Genomic DNA, 17,430 nt, shown 5'->3' on the forward strand with positions numbered 1-17,430 from the left:
AAAGGTCTGCAGGGAAGATAAAGGGCTCGGTGTGACTTAGGGTGGAGATTCCTACAGTGACGATGGTGATGATAAAATGGTAACAGCTCACCCTGGTGTTGATCCAGGAACTACAGCCAAAATATCTTGAGCCAAAATATCTTGAGGCATTGTGCTAACCCTTTTGATCAGTCACCTCAGTTACCACAACCACCTCCGTCTGGTGTAAGAATTCCTGTCCCTACTGAAGCATCAAGGCCGAGGCCTTGTCTGCCAACTGGACCAGGTTCTCAAGTTCACTGGCCCAGACTTCCTCCCCCTTGGACAGTGCTTTGATGGGCACTGCCGACATTTGTTTCTTTGAATTTCCTGTATTCTTTTATGTTTTTAAGGAGGGCGCAGCTCAAAGTGGCCGATGAGGGGATGGAACCGGCAACGTTGGTGTTAGTAGCAACGTGCTCTGACCAACTGAGCTAACCGGCCGCCCTCCTGTGTTTTTTTAATAAACTGCAAGTTCTTCTTGCTCCCACCCCGTCTTCCCTACCCCACTATTCAGCCAATTCCATTTTTTCAAAATCATTTTTATATCTTTCAGAGTAGCACATGCCTTGTTTAAGAAAATCAAATTCTACTAAAAGGCTTTTGTCCCTGTGACCATTCTCCACTGATGGCAGTGAACTAGAACCCCTTTCCCGAAACACCGGAGCACCTTCCCTCTGGTCTGGGGCCTAGCCTCCCCTCCCCTCTCACTTGCTGTTCTCCCTGCTTCTCCCCAAACCTTTGCATGGCTGCCTTCCTCATCCTGCCCGACTCAGCCACGAGGCCCTTCCTGACTGATAACACTGGGGGGATGAGGCTGCTTCCCTCATCCCCCCAATGTTCCTGTTTGTTATCACAGCATCTAATTTCTTGGACTGCACTCACCAAATCTATAATAGTTTTGCTGCCTTGTTTCCTGTCCGGCTTCCTGTGATGAGAATGTCAGTTCATGAGGGCTGGGCCCGTCTCTGATTCCGCTGTATGCCGAGTCTAGTCAATGCCAGGTACATAGCAGGTGCTCACTGTAAATGTTTGCTGATTGAATGTTGAAAGGGCCCTGTAATGGCATCTCAAGGCAGCTCTGCTTCCTGTGTTCCCAGACTTTTTGGACACTCTGTAGTGTATTTATTGTACTTTTTTTCAGATTAGAATTAGACCGATTGCTATGAATTTAGAGGGAGTTTACCTGAAAAGATATCTAAAGGTTGAGGAAAAACACATTGAGCATATTATTTGAAAATATAACCGAATACACTGCTTAAAAATAAGTTTATTCTTGTTTCGCAAATTTTGGACCCTGTATAGTTCAGTCGTAATGACCCGCTAACGAAGCGCCATTAAATGAGGACACGGAGAAATGGTCTCTGTGCAGTCCCCTGGAAGTCACCCCGTCCTCAGGGCCCTCCTCTATCCATTTATTTCTTATATGTGACCTCGTGCTCCTTTGCCTCAACTCCACACACTTCCAGAACCTTACCAGGGCTGGTCTCTAGATCTGAGATGTCAGACCTTTATAACTTTTTAGTTTCCCCCAATATTTACAGTTTTGGACCTACATAAAAGTTGAAATAGTACAATGAACACCCATATACCCTTTGTGTTGACTTACCAGCTGTTAACATTTTGCCCCATTTGGTCTATCTCTGATCCATCTGTATACTTTTCTTACTATCCCCCTTTATTTTCTGAACCAGTTGAGAGTACACTGTGCCATCACAGTCTTTCGTGCTTAAATACTTCAGCCTGAGAACAAGGATATTCTACTCCATACCACTGATCATTATCACACTCAAAACATTTTTCCTTGATTATCTCATACGGCCCAATATCCTTTCTACCTGGCTGGTTTTGTTTTGAACCAGGATTCAGTCAATTACCATGCATTGTACTTGGTTGTTCACTCTTTGGTCTCCTTTGATATAACACAGCTCCCAGCCTTTAGTTGTCATTAATGACACAGACATTTTTGAAGAGTCCAGGCCAGTTATGTCACAAAATGTCCATAATTGGGGTTGTCTCATGATTTCCTGTGATCAGATTCATGTTCAATCCTATCGGCAAGGCCACTGAGGGGATGAACATGTGCCGTCCTTCCCCAGTGTATGACGTCCCATTATTGGTGATGTTAAGTTTGACCACTTGGCTAAGGTCGTGTCTATCAGAGTTCTCCATCGTTCTGTTATGATACTGTGTTTACCCAAAAATAAGACCTAGCATGATTTTACAGGATGACATCCCCTGAACATAAGCCCTACTGCATCTTTTAGAGCAAAAATTAATATAAGACCCGTTCTTATTTTCGGGGAAACACACTAAGTGATCTAGAGGGTAGAACTTTTAAGACTGAGCATCTTGTTCAAGGAGCATCTTGTTTCACTCAATGGTTTTAACATCCAGTAATGGTTCTTATCTGAATTGATCATTATAGTAGACTGAAAAGTGGTTACTTTCTAGTTATACCTTCCTTCTACATTTCTTAACGGGCCTTCTTCTGGAAAAAAGGACCATTCCCTTCTTCCTCCTTTTTTTCTTTTTTTTAACTAAGAACTTGAGACTTTTTAAAATTTAGTGTGTTATAATCCATTTTTGTCATTTTTATGATCACAATGTCCAAAACGTAGCCAGCAGGAGCCCCTTTCAAACTGGCTTCTTTGTCCTTCTGACACGTCCCCATCAGTTTTTAAGCATTCCCTTACTTCCCTGTATAGACGTCCTTGGTTCACCTTGTAATTTCCTTGTGATGGTCCAAGAATCAGCCTTTACTCCAAAACAGGTTCTGCTTTCTTAGTGGGGAGTGGGGAACAGTATTAGAAACCCAGGTCTGGGGGTAAGTATGCTGGTTGCTACTGGAGTGTCTGCTTCTAGGCCCCTTCTGACAACAAAGCTAATGACATCTAATTAAAAACAAAATACAAGTCCACACTGATGCCTCGTTTCCACCCCCACTCTCTCCCTCTCCCTAGTCCCTAACTGAATCTCTCCCATAATGAGATCCCTTGTTCTGAACAACAAATATATTTACTCATTTGATCTCTCCGACAATACCTACAAAATGGTTCCTTTTAAACAGAATTACTACACCAAAACCAACGAACTTAGTTAGGGAAAGTTCAGTATTTCTTTGTAATTCTTTCACACTTAGGAAATCTCCCTGAAGATACTCAAAATTCACCTGAATATTTTTCAAGTAGTTATATTAATTTTAAATAGTTTCATTGTTTAATATAGATTCACTATTTAACTCAACAAAGGGAAAAAAAACAAATGGAATATGATTTTTTTTTTTTTTAACATGAAGAATTTGAGGACCAGAGAGAACCAAGAACAAAAGGACCTTTTGGAAATGGAGTTACCACAGGCCTCGTGTGGCCTTTGACTTGTATCCCAGTAACTAGTCAACAAGCCTTTGCCCAGACCCTACCTTCTAAAACGGGACTTCGTCGTAAGTCAGAAAGGAATAAAAAGCAGTCAGGACAGTCCCACTGACCCTTTCCCTCTTGCAGAGCACTTACGGAGTTCGGTGATCGATCGCAAAGACTTGATCATCAAAAGGATTAAGCCCAAGCCCCAGCAAGGCGACGACATCACCGTCGTGGACGTGGAGAAGCAGATCGAGGCCTTCCGCAGCCGCCTGGTCCAGATGCTGGGGGAGCCGCTCGTCCCCCAGCTCCAAGACAAAGTGCACTTGCTGAAGCTCCTGCTCTTCTACGCCGCAGGCCTGAACCCCGACGCAGAGCCGCCCCCCGGAGAACTGGAGCAGCCCCTGAGGTCCTTCTACGCACTGAACACCAAGAATGCCTCCTGAACGCTATCTGCAACTACCTGGAAGTCCTAAAAGCATAAAAAGGAGTTAGAGATCATCTAGGACCAAACCTAGCTTGTGTATCTGTAGGTTCTCACTTTCTCTTTAGTAAACGTCTTTCTTTTTATAATCCTATCCTAGCCCATTCTCAAATATGGCTTCAGGATACAAGGTGTATAGATTTTTTAAATAAATTATTTATGTATACTTTTTTTGAAACAGGTACTACTATATGCCCTTATGTTTAACATTTCCATTCAAGATGTGAAAAAAGAATCCCTCTGCGGAACAAATTCTAGATGTCAATGTTGTTACTCAAGGTACTGATGATCTGTTTCAAAAGAGAAAGATGTATTCATTTCTCCCTAATGGAACATAAACATCAATATTAGACCTGTTAATATTCCCTATGAACTTGACTTTGTGGCCAGTGTATTAAGATTTAATGTAATGGGGGTGGGGTGGGGAGCGGGTTAGAAACAAAAGGATGAGTACATTACAAAAAATATGATGTTAAAAGGGTAATAAAAAGGCAATGGTTTTTCAAAATACCAAGTTTCCCATGCTTAGGCTCCATGACTGAGTAGCAGAATGGAATAACTACTCTTAACAGGACAAAGAAAACAGCCACCCACATTTGAGAAAGTGGTATGGATTTTTATTGTCAAAACAAGTAAGAGATACCAGCATCACAGAAGACAAATAAATTAATTGTTCTGATCCTTGGAGGCTGCAGGCCTCCCTATGGAAAGGCCAGCTCCACTATGCAGACACGATCCTGTCCAAAGCAAACAGGGGACTGGAGACTATTCGTGACAATGACAGCACGTCCACAGGGAGGAGAGGACAGGTGCGTCCCCCGGTGCCTTTCCTCCGGAAGCTCTGTGTGTATACAGATGTGAGACTCATTTGGGGGCAAAGATTGCATATAGAAGTTTTCTCCTTCTCCCACCTCTCAGGCCCGAACAAGGAAATCAGAACGAGTAACACAGGCTTCACTCACACGACCCTCAAGACAATCACTAGCCTCATTCCCACCTTCTGTGTAAAAGAGCTTAACATCCATTTATGGAGACCAAACCAGCAGGCTGAACTTTCTGCCTTTGAAAGTTTTCAACCAAACTGGAGTTAAATTAACCTCACTTTAAAAGTGCAACAGAGGATACCAGGGCTTGTTTGTTCTGACCCGTGACTGCTCCCGCAGCAGGCCTGGAGGCAGTGCCAGGAGGCAGGGAAGCGGCTCCCTGCCAAGTCTGGCTTTGAACCATGCTCAGATGGCGAACAGGTCGCAGGTCCCTGTAACTGACAAGGCTGGCGCGCAAGCACAGCCCTGTCGAGAGGGCCGAGGACGGCCAGGCCAGTGAGCACCTCTGTCCGCGACCTGTGCGGGCTCACGCTGATGTGGTCAAGGAATCAAGTGGCCTCGGCTGGGAACAACACAAACACTAGTTACCTAGTAAGCAGTGATCACAGACCTGGTCTAGGCTAAATGATACCGAAATAGTAATGAGGCCCCTACGTCGCTGCTGCGATTATTGAGTCTAACTTTAAATTAAAGCAATATACAATGGCTTCTTCCACAAGGACAAGCTTTGCACTAATGTTTCTCAAAAACCAATTATGTCTCCATCTCTAGCCTCGGATTAAGAGGTTCTGAAAAAAACAACAGAAAGAAAACCAAAACCTTTCCTATGTCAGAGCCAAGGTGAAAGGGAAGCGGGTGCAAGACAGCCACTGATCCAGAGTCCCTGGAAGAGAAAGCTCTAGAAGCCGGTGGGTGTGAGCACATTCAAGTCACGGGGTTTGAGATTATGGGTCCGTGGCGGTTGTTTCTTCCCTTCAATCACTGGGAGGTCCATCTTGGGTGGCTGGAAGGTTGATGGACCTTCGGCCATTCGGGTGGCCTGTGCACGGATCAGGTCCATTGGAGAAGGCTTCTGGGCTCCTTTGTAGGCCTGGGTGGCAAAACCGCCTACAGAAGCAAACCAGAGCAAACGGTTTCAAAATCAGTAGGCAGCTCCCGAGACACACGGTCAAACACCTGCCACACCGTTTTCTCTTCTGAAGGAGCTGCCTTACCTGAATCAGACTTCTGCAGGGTTCTTGGTCCAAAGAGGCTCCATCTATCTGCCGAGTTTCTGTCTTTATCTCCGCTTCCAGAATCCATGGTGCTAAAATGAGGGCCAGGTAAGGCTGTGGACGAGCCAGAAGAGAACCAGCCTCTGGCAGAGAAACAATAAAACATATCCTAATATAGCCTCTTCCTACACCTCTAGAAGTGTCTCACGCCGAAAGACGAGAAACTGTCACCTCCCCCTTCTTGCTCTGAAACCACAGGCGTAAGCCCCAATTTCGTACGCAGCACTAGCCTTCTGTCAGCACAGTGCGCGGCCGGGTCACAGCGAGGGCTCACCTGGGCTTCTGCTTAGGGGAAGAGTGGGGGCTGCAGCTCGGCGTGGACTGGGCTGAGGCCGACAGCTTCTCCTCTCTCGTTACCTCTCCAGTCTGGAGTTTCAGTGTCTGTGCAGATGGGTAAGAGAGACTTTTTAAAACTCCAAGACCATGCACAACAGCTAGGTTTGGGTATAAACCACCTGCTTCACACCAACTTTGGGCAAAAGGAGAACATTAACAGGTGGAATAATTTTGGACTATAGAACAGATATTCCTTTGATTCTGCCATACTAGATAGAATTCCATCTTTCAAAAACAAGTATTCATTCTACAACATTCCTCAAACATCTCTCAAACATACTAAAATACCACACCAGAGATTTTAATTTTCCTGCGTTTGCTCGTCCGGGAAGTGGAAGAGCCAGAACTGAAGCTGCAGCCCTCCTAGGTCTTTTCCGTCGGGCCTGGCCCTCCTCCCTCGCCGCCTGTCCTGCCTCTGCCAGTCTCTCGCAGCCAAGACCCCAGGTACAAGCGTCCTGTGCGGAGCCTGCCCTTTCTCTCCCTTTTCCGGCCCGTCACCCGTCACTTTGGGTTCCCTCCGCAATGTAAACCCACCTCTAATGCACAGACTAGCAGTCCGCTGGGCGAGAGACAAATCTACCTCCCAGTTCTCCATCGAGGCTCCCCCGCTGCCTCCATCCTCCATGTCTAGTCTGCCAAGGCTCAGCTCAAGCCACGCTCCAAACAAATGACCAGGACTGCATCTTCTCAAACGCTCAACATGTCAATTTATGTAAGCCGGCATTTCTGCCGTCTACGTGTGCTACTCCTGTGGCCAAGACGCAGGAACGGGGCCAAAGTTAGTTCTACCATTATATAGGGTGAGCTGCTCGACCGGAATTCTGACTGACACCTAGTCTGGAAAGTTCTCGGTGTCAGAGAGCGACAGTGGCCCTCTCTGGGAGCATTTGTCTTGTCTGAGAGCTTAAACGCCACCAACCCAACTCTGCTGGCCCACAGCAGTGGTTTTTAAACTCAGCTTCTGGCAAAAGTCACCTGTGACGCTCATTACGAAACGCAACAGTCCACAATGTCGTATATCCCTACCCACAGGCCCCCAGACCCCCTTATTGCTCCTTCTCTGTATCGTATAGCGTGATCCTTTGAACCCCTTCAGGAGCCATGTTCTCAGACAGCTTTGGAATACAGAGGGGCAAAAACAACAGGAAAAAGGGCACCAGGAGCCTTGAGTTCAGGCGCTATGACTGGTTCAATACATGACCTTGGTCCTCAGTCTTCATTTATGAAACGTGGAGAATAGTTTCTACCTCAAAGGATTAATACAAGGACGAAGTGAATGTGAGTGATTCCTAAATCAAAAAGCACTATGAAGTATACAGCGGTCATCCCTGAAATGAAGTCATTTGGAATGATTTTATTCATATAGTTATATGGTCATCATTAACCTTAACAAAAATTATTCTTCCTTTACTCCAATTTTAGAAGTAAAAGAGCTAAAAACATTCCAATTCTACATTTCCTTTTAATTTTTTAAAAAAATCAAACGTAGAGCATGACACTCCTTTCCAGCTAAAGTGTCACCTCTGTTGAGATGCCCAGTTCTCCTACCCCCCCCCACCCCCCCCCCCCGTCGATCCCCCCGGTACATGAAGTGACTGATCCGCACCGGCTTCACTGTGCGTGGTGTGCTCACACGTCACATGCGCAAGTGCAGGGGCGCATCTCATCCTCCTGACCAGACACCCCCACTGCACAGAGGGAGAAGCAGAACCTGCAGGCCTGAGAGCTCCAGGGCTTTGAGCCAGGAAGGACCCCCACAGGTGGGGCTGAAGCAGCTCTAAACCGCTTCCCAGACCTCGTCCCCTCACTCTGCACAACCCCAACTAGCTGAGCTGGCAACTTCTAAACCACAGCCACATCTCAGGCTATGACTAATGAGGGTTTTGTGTTTTGAAAACTCCTAAAGAAACAAGCTTACGTGGAGTGCTTCTGCTACTCGAAGGTACTTGGTCTCCTCGGTGGTGAGGCCCCTGTGGGGTGTGTAGCCGGAACCTCTCAGCCCCGCCTGCTGCTCAAAACGTTGAATGCTCTCCTGGGTCTGTCCTGGGAAAAGAAGAGATGACGGTCATGCCCACCCCACTCTCATCACAAACTGAACGACGCAAACATCCGCTCTTCTCCCTGGAAGCCAGAGACCACACTGACCATCAAGGAGGAGGGTTCCCCCAGACCGTCAGTAATTCTGAACCTCTAACCAGAAGGAAGCCTTCCCTCACACCACGCTGAAGAACGGTCACTCTGAAGGGACACAGGTGACCTCCAGGGACACTCCTTACCTGCCTCTAATTTGTACACTGGGACATTCTCTTTGTATTTGGAAATGCAACATGGAGAAGCCAGCTGACATTTAGAAACAGTCAAAATTCTACAAATACAGTTTCCTAAGAGAGACTCACCACCTTCATGACCCACCCAAAGACTGTCACCAAAGAGAAACAGGCCACATTTTGGCTGGATGGCACCAAGGTACCAATCAGATCCAAACCACAGAGAACAGGCCTTGGACTAGCCAAGGTCTACCGAGCCAATGTTTCTCGCGTGTGCAAATGCCACGCGGGGTGCCTGGCACAGCAGACAGACAAGTCAAGGTCAGGGCAGCCTGACCTACTCATCTCATAATCAAATACTGTGGAATGACTGACAGCTGAATGTTCTGCTTAATCTGTACATACTACACACTACACCTCTTTGTGGAGGACTGTGGCAGCTGTGGAGCAAAAGTCTAGATACCAGATGTCCTTTATGACATTCCTGCTGAAGGGACTATTTTATTTCCATCAGAAATAGAAGCACAGGGGGAAAAACACGTAAATGTATACAGGTGTTTTCCTGTCTTACCAAGTAGTCACCTGAAAATTTAAAAGGCAGGAAAGGACTTAATGCATTACAGCACACCAACACCAGATTTTAAATGCAGCTATTTTTTAAAAAAAGGATCAGACTACAGCAACATCAAAAGTTCATGGCAGTATGAGCTGAAAACAATGGCATATCTACCGTATCTGCAATCACACATGCACATAAGTGAAAGAGAAAAAGCCACGCATCTGAGTGACAGTGGTACACTCAGACAGTGGTACCATGGTTCTGGACCATTGGGACGTACTGTGTTTGCAAAACCGAAGCTGTATCGAGCTAAAAGAACAGTGAGAAAGCTTGCTTTCTAACACTGTCAGAACACATTCTCCAGCTTGCAAAATACAAGCAGTAGCTGCTCACTCAAATGGTGCATTTACATGTGAATAAGAGAAAGTCCAAGAAGTGTTTGGACCTCTGGTTCCTGGGTGAATGCTCCAGGAATTGCCCCTGACAAACATGCCCTCCCAGAGCAGATAAACCAGGGCTTCTAACTTCAACACTGAGCCACCAAGAAGCTCTGTGTGCCTGTCGCGGGCAGAGGCTGCTGCTGACGAGCAGAGCTGCGTGTCTAGTAACCGTGAACTTCCCACAGCAACCAGAGGGGACCCTCCAGAGCGAAGGTTTTAAAAAAAAAAAAAGCTCTCTTTTTTCCCATCTCATTTGGACCACAAATTACACAAATCTGTAAGACTAAAGGTGCTTCAGGCACAGAACTTTCCTAAAGGTCCAAGAGGGGGAACAACTCTGAGCCATTTAAATGAAAACATAATAAATACAGGGCTGGTGGGGGATGGCGCCGAGTGTGAGTGTCGCTCCAGCCGCTAAGCAGAGCCATGGAACCCTCCCTCCAGCTGCCAGCCAGGCTCCCCATTTCACGAGGGGGAAGCAGTCTGAGTAACGTGCCCCAGGCCACACTGATGGATGCGGGGAATAGACCCCATCAGCAGACACCCGGGGTGCACCTAGGTCCACTGAGACGCCCAATGTTTGGCTTCAACACGTGACTGGCAGCCACGCTAACATCTGCCAGGCATTCTCAGGACAGGCTATCAGGCAGGTAATGTTCGCAGAACCCCTAACCTCTTCCCGTCCCTACTCCATTCTAATTCTGAGGGTGCAGGGTGCTTACTTGTGATCAGAGAATTCATGATGACATGGGTAGCTTTAGCCTTCACCACAGGGACCTTGTCCGTACTGTCAATGGCCGATGACAGGGTCATGGCCGGGGAGGAGACACTGGCCTCTCCTTCCTCCACCTGTTCAAGAGAGGCAAGGAGGCACTTGAGCAGAGCGGGGAGTCGCACACCCAACCTCACTCCTTTGGGGAAGAAGTCACTGATTTTTTTTTTTTTTTTTTTTTTTAAAGAGGGCCCAGCTCACGTGGCCCATGTGGGGATCGAACCGGGAACCTTGTTGTTAAGAGCACCGTGCTCTAACCAACTGAGCTAACCAGCCACCCCCCACTGAAATACTTTTGATCTGATATGTAAGGAGCTATCTGAAAGGAGGGCTTTGTTGTCACCACCCTATCAGATATCTATCATCACAACGACAAGAGATAAAGACATTACACGCATAGCATGAATGTATAAAAGTGGGAAAGCCAGTTGTGAAGCTCTCAGGTCTCCCACCTCCCCAGCCCTGCTTTTCCGACAGACTATACGATGACCTATTCCTAAGCTCTGACCACGTCACAGGCGGGACGCTGGCTTTCACTTAACTGGCCACGGCATTTGCTAAGCAGCTCTCGGACACCAACACCCTGGAGGGCCTGGTAAACGGGTTACTGGGCCCAGCCCAGAGCTGATTCAGTAGGCCTGGGTGGGCTCAAGAATTTACGTTTCTAACAAATCCCCAGGTGATGCTGAAGCTGCTGGTCCCCGAGACCACACTTTGAGGACCATGGCTCTAAAGGTTCCAGAATGGTCATTTAAAACAAATCAAAAGTCTATGTAGCTCCTAATCTGTAATGCGAGGGCCGAGAGCTCACCACCTTCTATCACCCAAACCTCAGGACTAGCGGGACGAGAGAACTGGCTTTATTCTTTGTTCTCTGCTTCTCCAAAGGAATTGAGAGGAAAGATCGGTCAGAAAGGAGGGGGGCAGAAGTACTGAAATGTTGTATCCCTGTGACAAAACAGGATTTATACTTGTCAGCTGTGACCTCACTCAAGTAAAACTTCAGTCTCTGCTTCCTTACTCGGGAGATGGCAGGCAGGGCAAATGAAAGAACACGTGTGATGAGTCAGGTTGAGCTGTCCTTTGAGAGCAGTTGTTCCAAACCCGCAGCTGTCCCAACTGAGCACACCGCAAACGGGAAACCCTCTCTGACTTGTGAGGGAAGCAGCGGCCTTTATGAATGGGACATGCGTGCCACCCTTCGAAGCACTGTCACAAGCCTCACTTCTGCTCCGGTCCCCAAGTCCGCTGCTTTCCCACAGCAGGCAGGCTGCCAGCAGGGTCTTTTTCTCCCAGTATTGCCAATCCTATCCTTATACAAAATGTTTTCTACTCAGCAATGGATTGGGTCAGATTTCGGTAGATAATGGACACAGGGAATTTTCCCCAGAGCCGTAGGGGATACTTTTGTAGAAAGGAGCTCCCTGTTCTGACAGCTTAAGGGAAGGGGGTGTGGCAGGGCCCAGTAGAAAGGAAGAATGAAATATAGCTCTACAAGTGAAACTTACATTGGGAGCAGGAGTCAATGTATCAGGCACATGCCTGCTGCGTGTCAAATCTTTCAATCCTCTTTCACTTAATCCCCACAACACGGCCATGACAACAGTATTCTCACCTCTCAGATGGAGACACTGTGTCTCAGGGGTGAAGCTGTGCGCCCAAGGTCACTGCTAATACAGAGCACTAGGAGATTCACACCCAGCTTTGTTTAATTGTTCACTGTGTATACTCCCTGTCCTGCCCTGAGCTGTCACGCAGCTCCAAGTTCAGTGAAACTGTAGCTGCAGGTTAAACGGCCTCATCTGAACTTGGCAGGCCTAGTTTATTCAGGCAGCTACCACCTTTCTTGCATTCTTGCTGTTTGGAGAGTCAGGGGGGGACAGAGACACAGTCCCTGCAGGCAGGAAGCACAGCTTCAATAACACACCTGCAACGAGCATGTGAGAACCTATGAAGCCAAACTGCACAGAAGAGCAGGTGGAGGCCTAACGAGGGGTGTGGGTGTCTGTGAGTGGGACGGGCCAGAGGAAGGGGACCGCTCTTACAGAGAACGCCCACAGGAAAGGCGTCTGTGGCAGGAGGAAGAGCATGACGAAAAGCGCAGTGTGTTCAGGAAAGAGCCAACCTTCCCCCAGCCACAAGGAACATTAGTTTGGAACCAGCTTTATGCTGAGTCCTCTGCTCAATACTGCTGACAAAGTACAAAACTGACAATGGCTCCTCCTCTCAAGAAGATAATGGAAGGTGAGAAAGTAACACAGGGCTCCTGACAGGGGCCTGCGGTACAGGGAGAGCTCACAGGGAGAAGTGATAACCTTACGGGGAAGATGGAGGAAAAGCCTCCCAGGAGAGGTTTGCTAAGACGTAAAGGATACCATTTGTCAGGCAGGTGCGGGGGAGGACAGCATGGGGACTGTAAACATTCCAGGCAATGGAGCAACTGAAGCAAAGACTTCGAGGCATCAAACACCCTATTACGTCAAGAAATCTGAGCTCGCTTACAGGGTTGGATCAGTGGGGAAGCGGCAGACTACAGCTTGCATTTAATTCTGTGGGAAAGGGGATTGGAGGAACAGTGGGGGGTAGACAGAAGGATCTGGGGTAGGAGAAGACATGGTCATTCTAGTTTGAATTAAAAAAAAAACACAAAGGCCCCCCAACTCCAGCTGAGACACAGAAAACACAGGGATCCGTGGCAGCCGAGTCTACGGGTGCCAGGAGCCACTGAGGCTTCTGAGCTACGGGGGCACATGAGGGGCTAGGTTTGCCCGACACAGTCGGCAGGATCAAGTACCTTGGCGAGGTGCTGATACTTGCGCTCTGGGATCACGGGCCTCCAGGGGACATTGCCCACGTCCGACGGAGGAGGGGTCATGGGCGTGGGGTCCTCCAGGGCGTCATCATAGCTGAAAGCCCGACGGTACATCCCGATGGGCAGGGACATCGTGCCTAGAGGCCCACTGGGCTCAAGAGCTAAGAACAGAGACACCTGTCAGGGTGGGTCAGCAACTGAGCGAACTAACAGAATAGCTTATTCTGGAACCGCGAATCCATTCAAGGAAAGGTAATCCGTCGCACTAACGCCTTCCTGGATGCCTGACACTTGCGTTTTCCTCTTAACCCACTTGCAGCCCTAATCCGCTTTTGTGGATTAGGAAACCGAAGTTCAATTGCAATTTACCTCAATAAGGTCACACAACTTCAAAGTGCAGTAAGGAATCAAAATCCAGTCCTGTCTGATTTGAAAGCGGGTGTTCCCTTGTGTGACAGAATCTGCCCCCATGGCGACATCAATGCTCTCAACTCAGGCAAGACAGAGGTTGTGAAGTTCTTGCTCCCATTTTACAGATGAGGAAAACAGGGTCTAGAGGTGAAACGATCTGCTCAAGTTCATACAGAAAGCAGCCAGCTGGGGCTCGACTGCAAACCCTCTGTCTCCCTACCTCACCAAAGAAAACAAGAGCACGATTACAAGGAATAGTTAAAACGATATACCGTCTGCATCACTTGTTTCGAGTGTTCTGTATGACTTAAAAAGCAGACCCAATTACCAGCACAGAAATGGTTGACGGCCACTCCAGAAAGCACTGTCAGCTAATCCTGCCACTCCTGTCCCTTGGACTGACCGGTGGAATGCCCCGCCCTCAGGCAGGCACCCTACTTCAAGGGCACTCAGCTCAGCCAGACCAGGAAGCAAAGTTCATGTTGTTTGTTTGCTAATCCTTTCGCAGCAGAAGCAAATGTCCAGATCCTGCCTTGGGCGTGACATTTGCCTGTTGCTAAAATTATAGTCACTCTCCAAAACATCAACTTGTGTGGCAATAAGTCCCAAACCAGCAAAGGCACTTCATTTAAACAGCAAGGGGACCAAGCAGCTACCATTATTAATAACATTAATAATAACTGTTAACAAATCCATAGAAACAGAAAGGGGATGAGTGGTTGCTCAGGGCTGGGGGCAGAGGTGGGCGGGATGGGGAGTGACCCTGATAGGTATGAGCTGTTCTCTTCAGGCTGAGGAAGGTGTTATGGAATTACACAGTGGTCATGGTTGCACAACCTTGTGAATATACCAAAAACTACACTAAATTATTCCTTTTCAATGGGTGAATTCGGTGGTATGTGCATTATCTCAAACCAGACACACAAGCAAATGATTACCAAGTACCCTTCCTTGCCAGGCACTTACACCCCTCATCTTCCCAAGACCTCATTAAGCAGATGTTCTTCCCATTTTCCAGCTCAGGAAATGGAGGCATAGATCTTAAGCAACACCCAACTAGCAAGCCTGGGTGGGCGTAAACACAGATCTAAGCCAGTGCTCACACTGCATGCAACAAGTCATGCTCCCCACACTACAAAGCATCAACATCACGGGTGCAACCCTGGGGTCGGGGATGGTTACAGCAAGTTTATGGTAATCACAACAACAATGAAAGACAAACTGAAACGCAAGCTGATGAAGTTAGAGACTGGAGGGGAACCTACATTGGGAGACATGGGGGGGACGCCTTGTCACTGCACTTAATTTGGGAGCAATTTCAAAAACATCTTAAAAACTCTTCCCAATAGTCTTCCTAAAAATAAAATCAGCTAATATTCACTAGGAAATATATTCCTGCAAACAGAGATTCCAAAATTTTCTGGATAGTAAATGTATATTTACACTTATTCATCACTGACTTTTAACTCACATTTACACATATTTTATGTTTAATCTTCACAGCAGCCCTGAGAGACAGGCACTATCTATACTTCACTGATCATCTAAAATTGAGTGATTCAGATTTGATCAAAAATCACTCTCTTTCCTACTAAAATAGTCCAAGGGGGAATCGATAACTTCCATAACCCAGAAATCATTGCCCTATACAGACCCAGGGCTCAGTAAATGTTGCTGTGAGCATTTTCATGATTAAGTTTTTGCCCAGACCCCTACCCCCATCCCCCAAAAAGGGGGTGAGTATAATCATTGTGGCACATAGTATAAGAACTACCCAACTTATTCTGAATTCTTATTTGATGCCTTAGGAAAGTAACAAATTTGCCCCACCCGAGTGGAATGACTGCTCTCCTTCCAGTTAGATTTTGAGTTCCTAACCTGGCTGGGTGGTTAATAAGATAATATTTAACTGATGCCAATCCATTAAATCAAAATACTTCCCTGGTGGCAGAGAGTAACCATCAACATATGGTTCAGAAAAAGTGGTTTCTGTCTAGCTTAAAACATTAAGCCCAAACATGACTTTACCAAAAAGAATTAAGTTTACCAGGCACTTCTGATTGTCTCGAAGCCATTGAAAGATTGGGATCCAGGTGCTTTTTCTATATAGATTTCAGAGCTGAGTCCCTGCCACCTAATAAAAATAACAAAAAGCATTTTCTTACAGTGAACACCAAAGAATAGCTCCAACACTGTTCTTTTGACAGGCACACAAAGTTTTATGGCTTATTTACAAGGTTGAAACACATGTAACAGCCAATGGGTGAGAAACATGCCAAGGGAGATTAAGGAAAAAAAAAAAGGGTAAAGTCAAAGGTGTCACCCCACCTGTGGCTGATCTTAACACCTATGATATGACAAAGACGCTACCCCTGGTGAAAAGATCACCTTACCGGAGTGAAATGATGCGATTACGCCGACAGGCAGGTATTAATGAGGAACATTGTGCAGCTGCTGCAAATTAGCGGAAGTTGTACGGAAAGAGTCCATCCATTCCAGAGGTTCTAAGAACAACAAACAACCAGCATTGAATGCTACAGACCTTCAGAGTCAGTTGAACACCTTCCTGTACGTTCACGTATTCCCTTAACAGTCTTGCAAGAGGGAATTGTAAGTTTGTTTTTTTTTTTTCATTTTTAAGTAAGTTAGGGATCAGGGTCCCAATAACTTGACCCACAGCAAGGGGCTAGGTACCACAATGGGTAAATTCATTCTTTGTTGCTAACACTGACTGATATTGATGAGGGTTTTATACTATACTTATCTTGTGTTTTAACCCTTGCAGCAACCCTGCAAAATAGGCATCATTTATTCCCAATTTAAGGAGAAGGCAACTAAAAATCAGGAGATAAGTGATTTGGCCAGGGTCACAGATAAGTGGGCCATCTGCAAGACAGATAGTTCACCCCCATTTTACAGGGAAGTTCAAATAAAGCCCTGAGAAAGCCGAGTTATATGCTTTTCAACTTGCTACACTGCCCCTCTCAGAGGACAAACTAGTTTGTTCTTCATTAAAGAGCATCTCAGAAACCAGACTTTAGCCGTCCTCCAGGACGGGGGTGCATTCCGACCCAGATACATCCCCTTCCACCAGCACCTCCACTTCCCCTCCCCCGCAGAGCTCAAGCATCTCCTACCCGAGATACAGGGCGATGCCACCCAGAATCTGAAAAGGCCAAATCTGACCCAACCCCCTCTCCCACTGTAGGAGGCAGGTAAAGACAAGATTAGGGCCGGGGCCTGACGAAGACAGCGGGCAAGGCAAGTAGGAGGTTTAAGAGGTGAGGGATTAGGCAAGAAGTGGGGCCGTCGGATGAAACAGAGGCGAGGCCCCGTGCCGGGGCTGCGGGGACAGCAGGAGAGATATGGCCCACTGGGGGACCCCAGAAGGCGGGGCGAGAAGCAACGCGCGAGAAAGGCCAAGAGGCGGAACCGAGATACGAGCCGGGGTAAGGGGGGAGGACCGGGGAGGGAGAAGAGAAAGGGAGGGGAGAGGGGGTAAAAAGGGGGCAGTTGGGAGAAAGGGAAGAGAGGGGAGAGGCCTCCTGCCACAACTGTGGTGGAGCGGGCAGTTGCGCGCCCCTCAGGAGGAGCGGAGGACGTAGCCCCAGGGGCCAGGCCCCGACCACCTGGTTACCTGTTTCGCCGCCGCGGAGCTGCCTGCAGCCCGAGCTCCGGCACTAAAGAGGCTCCGAGGGCCCACGTATCCCGAGAGGCTGTGGAGCAGTCGGGCCCCAAGCCATGGTGTGAGCGACGCTGTACCCGTACCGACACCGAAGGCCTCGGGCACCGACCGGGAAGCCCGGCAGCTTTCGTGATAAAGCCTCCCAATACCGCGTTACGTCACGCGATACTTGGCCCGGAAGGCCCTCAG

At 47.6% G+C, this 17,430-nt stretch overlaps 2 protein-coding genes across 6 annotated transcripts in view; one reads left to right on the forward strand and one right to left on the reverse strand.

The window, feature by feature from the left end:
* The window catches only part of SIMC1 (SUMO interacting motifs containing 1), a 46,961-nt gene extending 41,473 nt beyond the window's left edge, over positions 1–5,488 (forward strand). Inside the window, exon 10 of the mRNA XM_033096894.1 lies at positions 3,522–5,488. Coding sequence (XP_032952785.1) covers positions 3,522–3,823 — 302 coding nt within the window. The 3' untranslated portion in view covers positions 3,824–5,488. The remainder of the gene's footprint in view (positions 1–3,521) is intronic.
* KIAA1191 (KIAA1191 ortholog) lies at positions 4,457–17,358 on the reverse strand. 5 transcript variants are annotated; one of them, XM_033096896.1, is made up of 9 exons: positions 17,194–17,358; positions 15,950–16,060; positions 15,604–15,690; positions 13,128–13,306; positions 10,284–10,410; positions 8,214–8,338; positions 6,234–6,340; positions 5,900–5,991; positions 4,457–5,792 (listed from the first exon to the last, which is right to left on the reverse strand). In XM_033096896.1, exons 3-9 carry the CDS (start codon positions 15,629–15,631, stop codon positions 5,584–5,586), a joined length of 867 nt encoding a protein of 288 aa, XP_032952787.1. In that variant the 5' UTR covers positions 15,632–15,690; positions 15,950–16,060; positions 17,194–17,358; the 3' UTR covers positions 4,457–5,583. The 5 variants fall into 5 exon arrangements, with proteins under 5 accessions (XP_032952787.1, XP_032952786.1, XP_032952788.1 ...); XM_033096895.1 differs by having other exon boundaries at positions 5,900–6,042; XM_033096897.1 differs by lacking the exon at positions 15,604–15,690 and having other exon boundaries at positions 5,900–6,042.
* Between the last annotated feature and the right edge of the window lie 72 nt (positions 17,359–17,430).

Source organism: Rhinolophus ferrumequinum, chromosome 24 (genome assembly GCF_004115265.2).
Source record: "Rhinolophus ferrumequinum isolate MPI-CBG mRhiFer1 chromosome 24, mRhiFer1_v1.p, whole genome shotgun sequence".
NCBI classification, from domain to species: domain Eukaryota; kingdom Metazoa; phylum Chordata; class Mammalia; order Chiroptera; family Rhinolophidae; genus Rhinolophus; species Rhinolophus ferrumequinum.

What these genes read in the sequence shown, in the direction of transcription:
- KIAA1191 (XM_033096895.1), bottom strand. Translation starts at nt 15,631, where the DNA reads ATGGCTTCGAGACAATCAGAAGTGCCTG. An exon ending in GAGACAATCAGAAGTGCCTG is followed by an intron (nt 13,307 to 15,603) that starts GTAAACTTAATT and finishes CTCTGTTCTTAG; the next exon opens with CTCTTGAGCCCAGTGGGCCT. An exon ending in GAGTAGCAGAAGCACTCCAC is followed by an intron (nt 6,341 to 8,213) that starts GTAAGCTTGTTT and finishes CCATCTGCACAG; the next exon opens with ACACTGAAACTCCAGACTGG.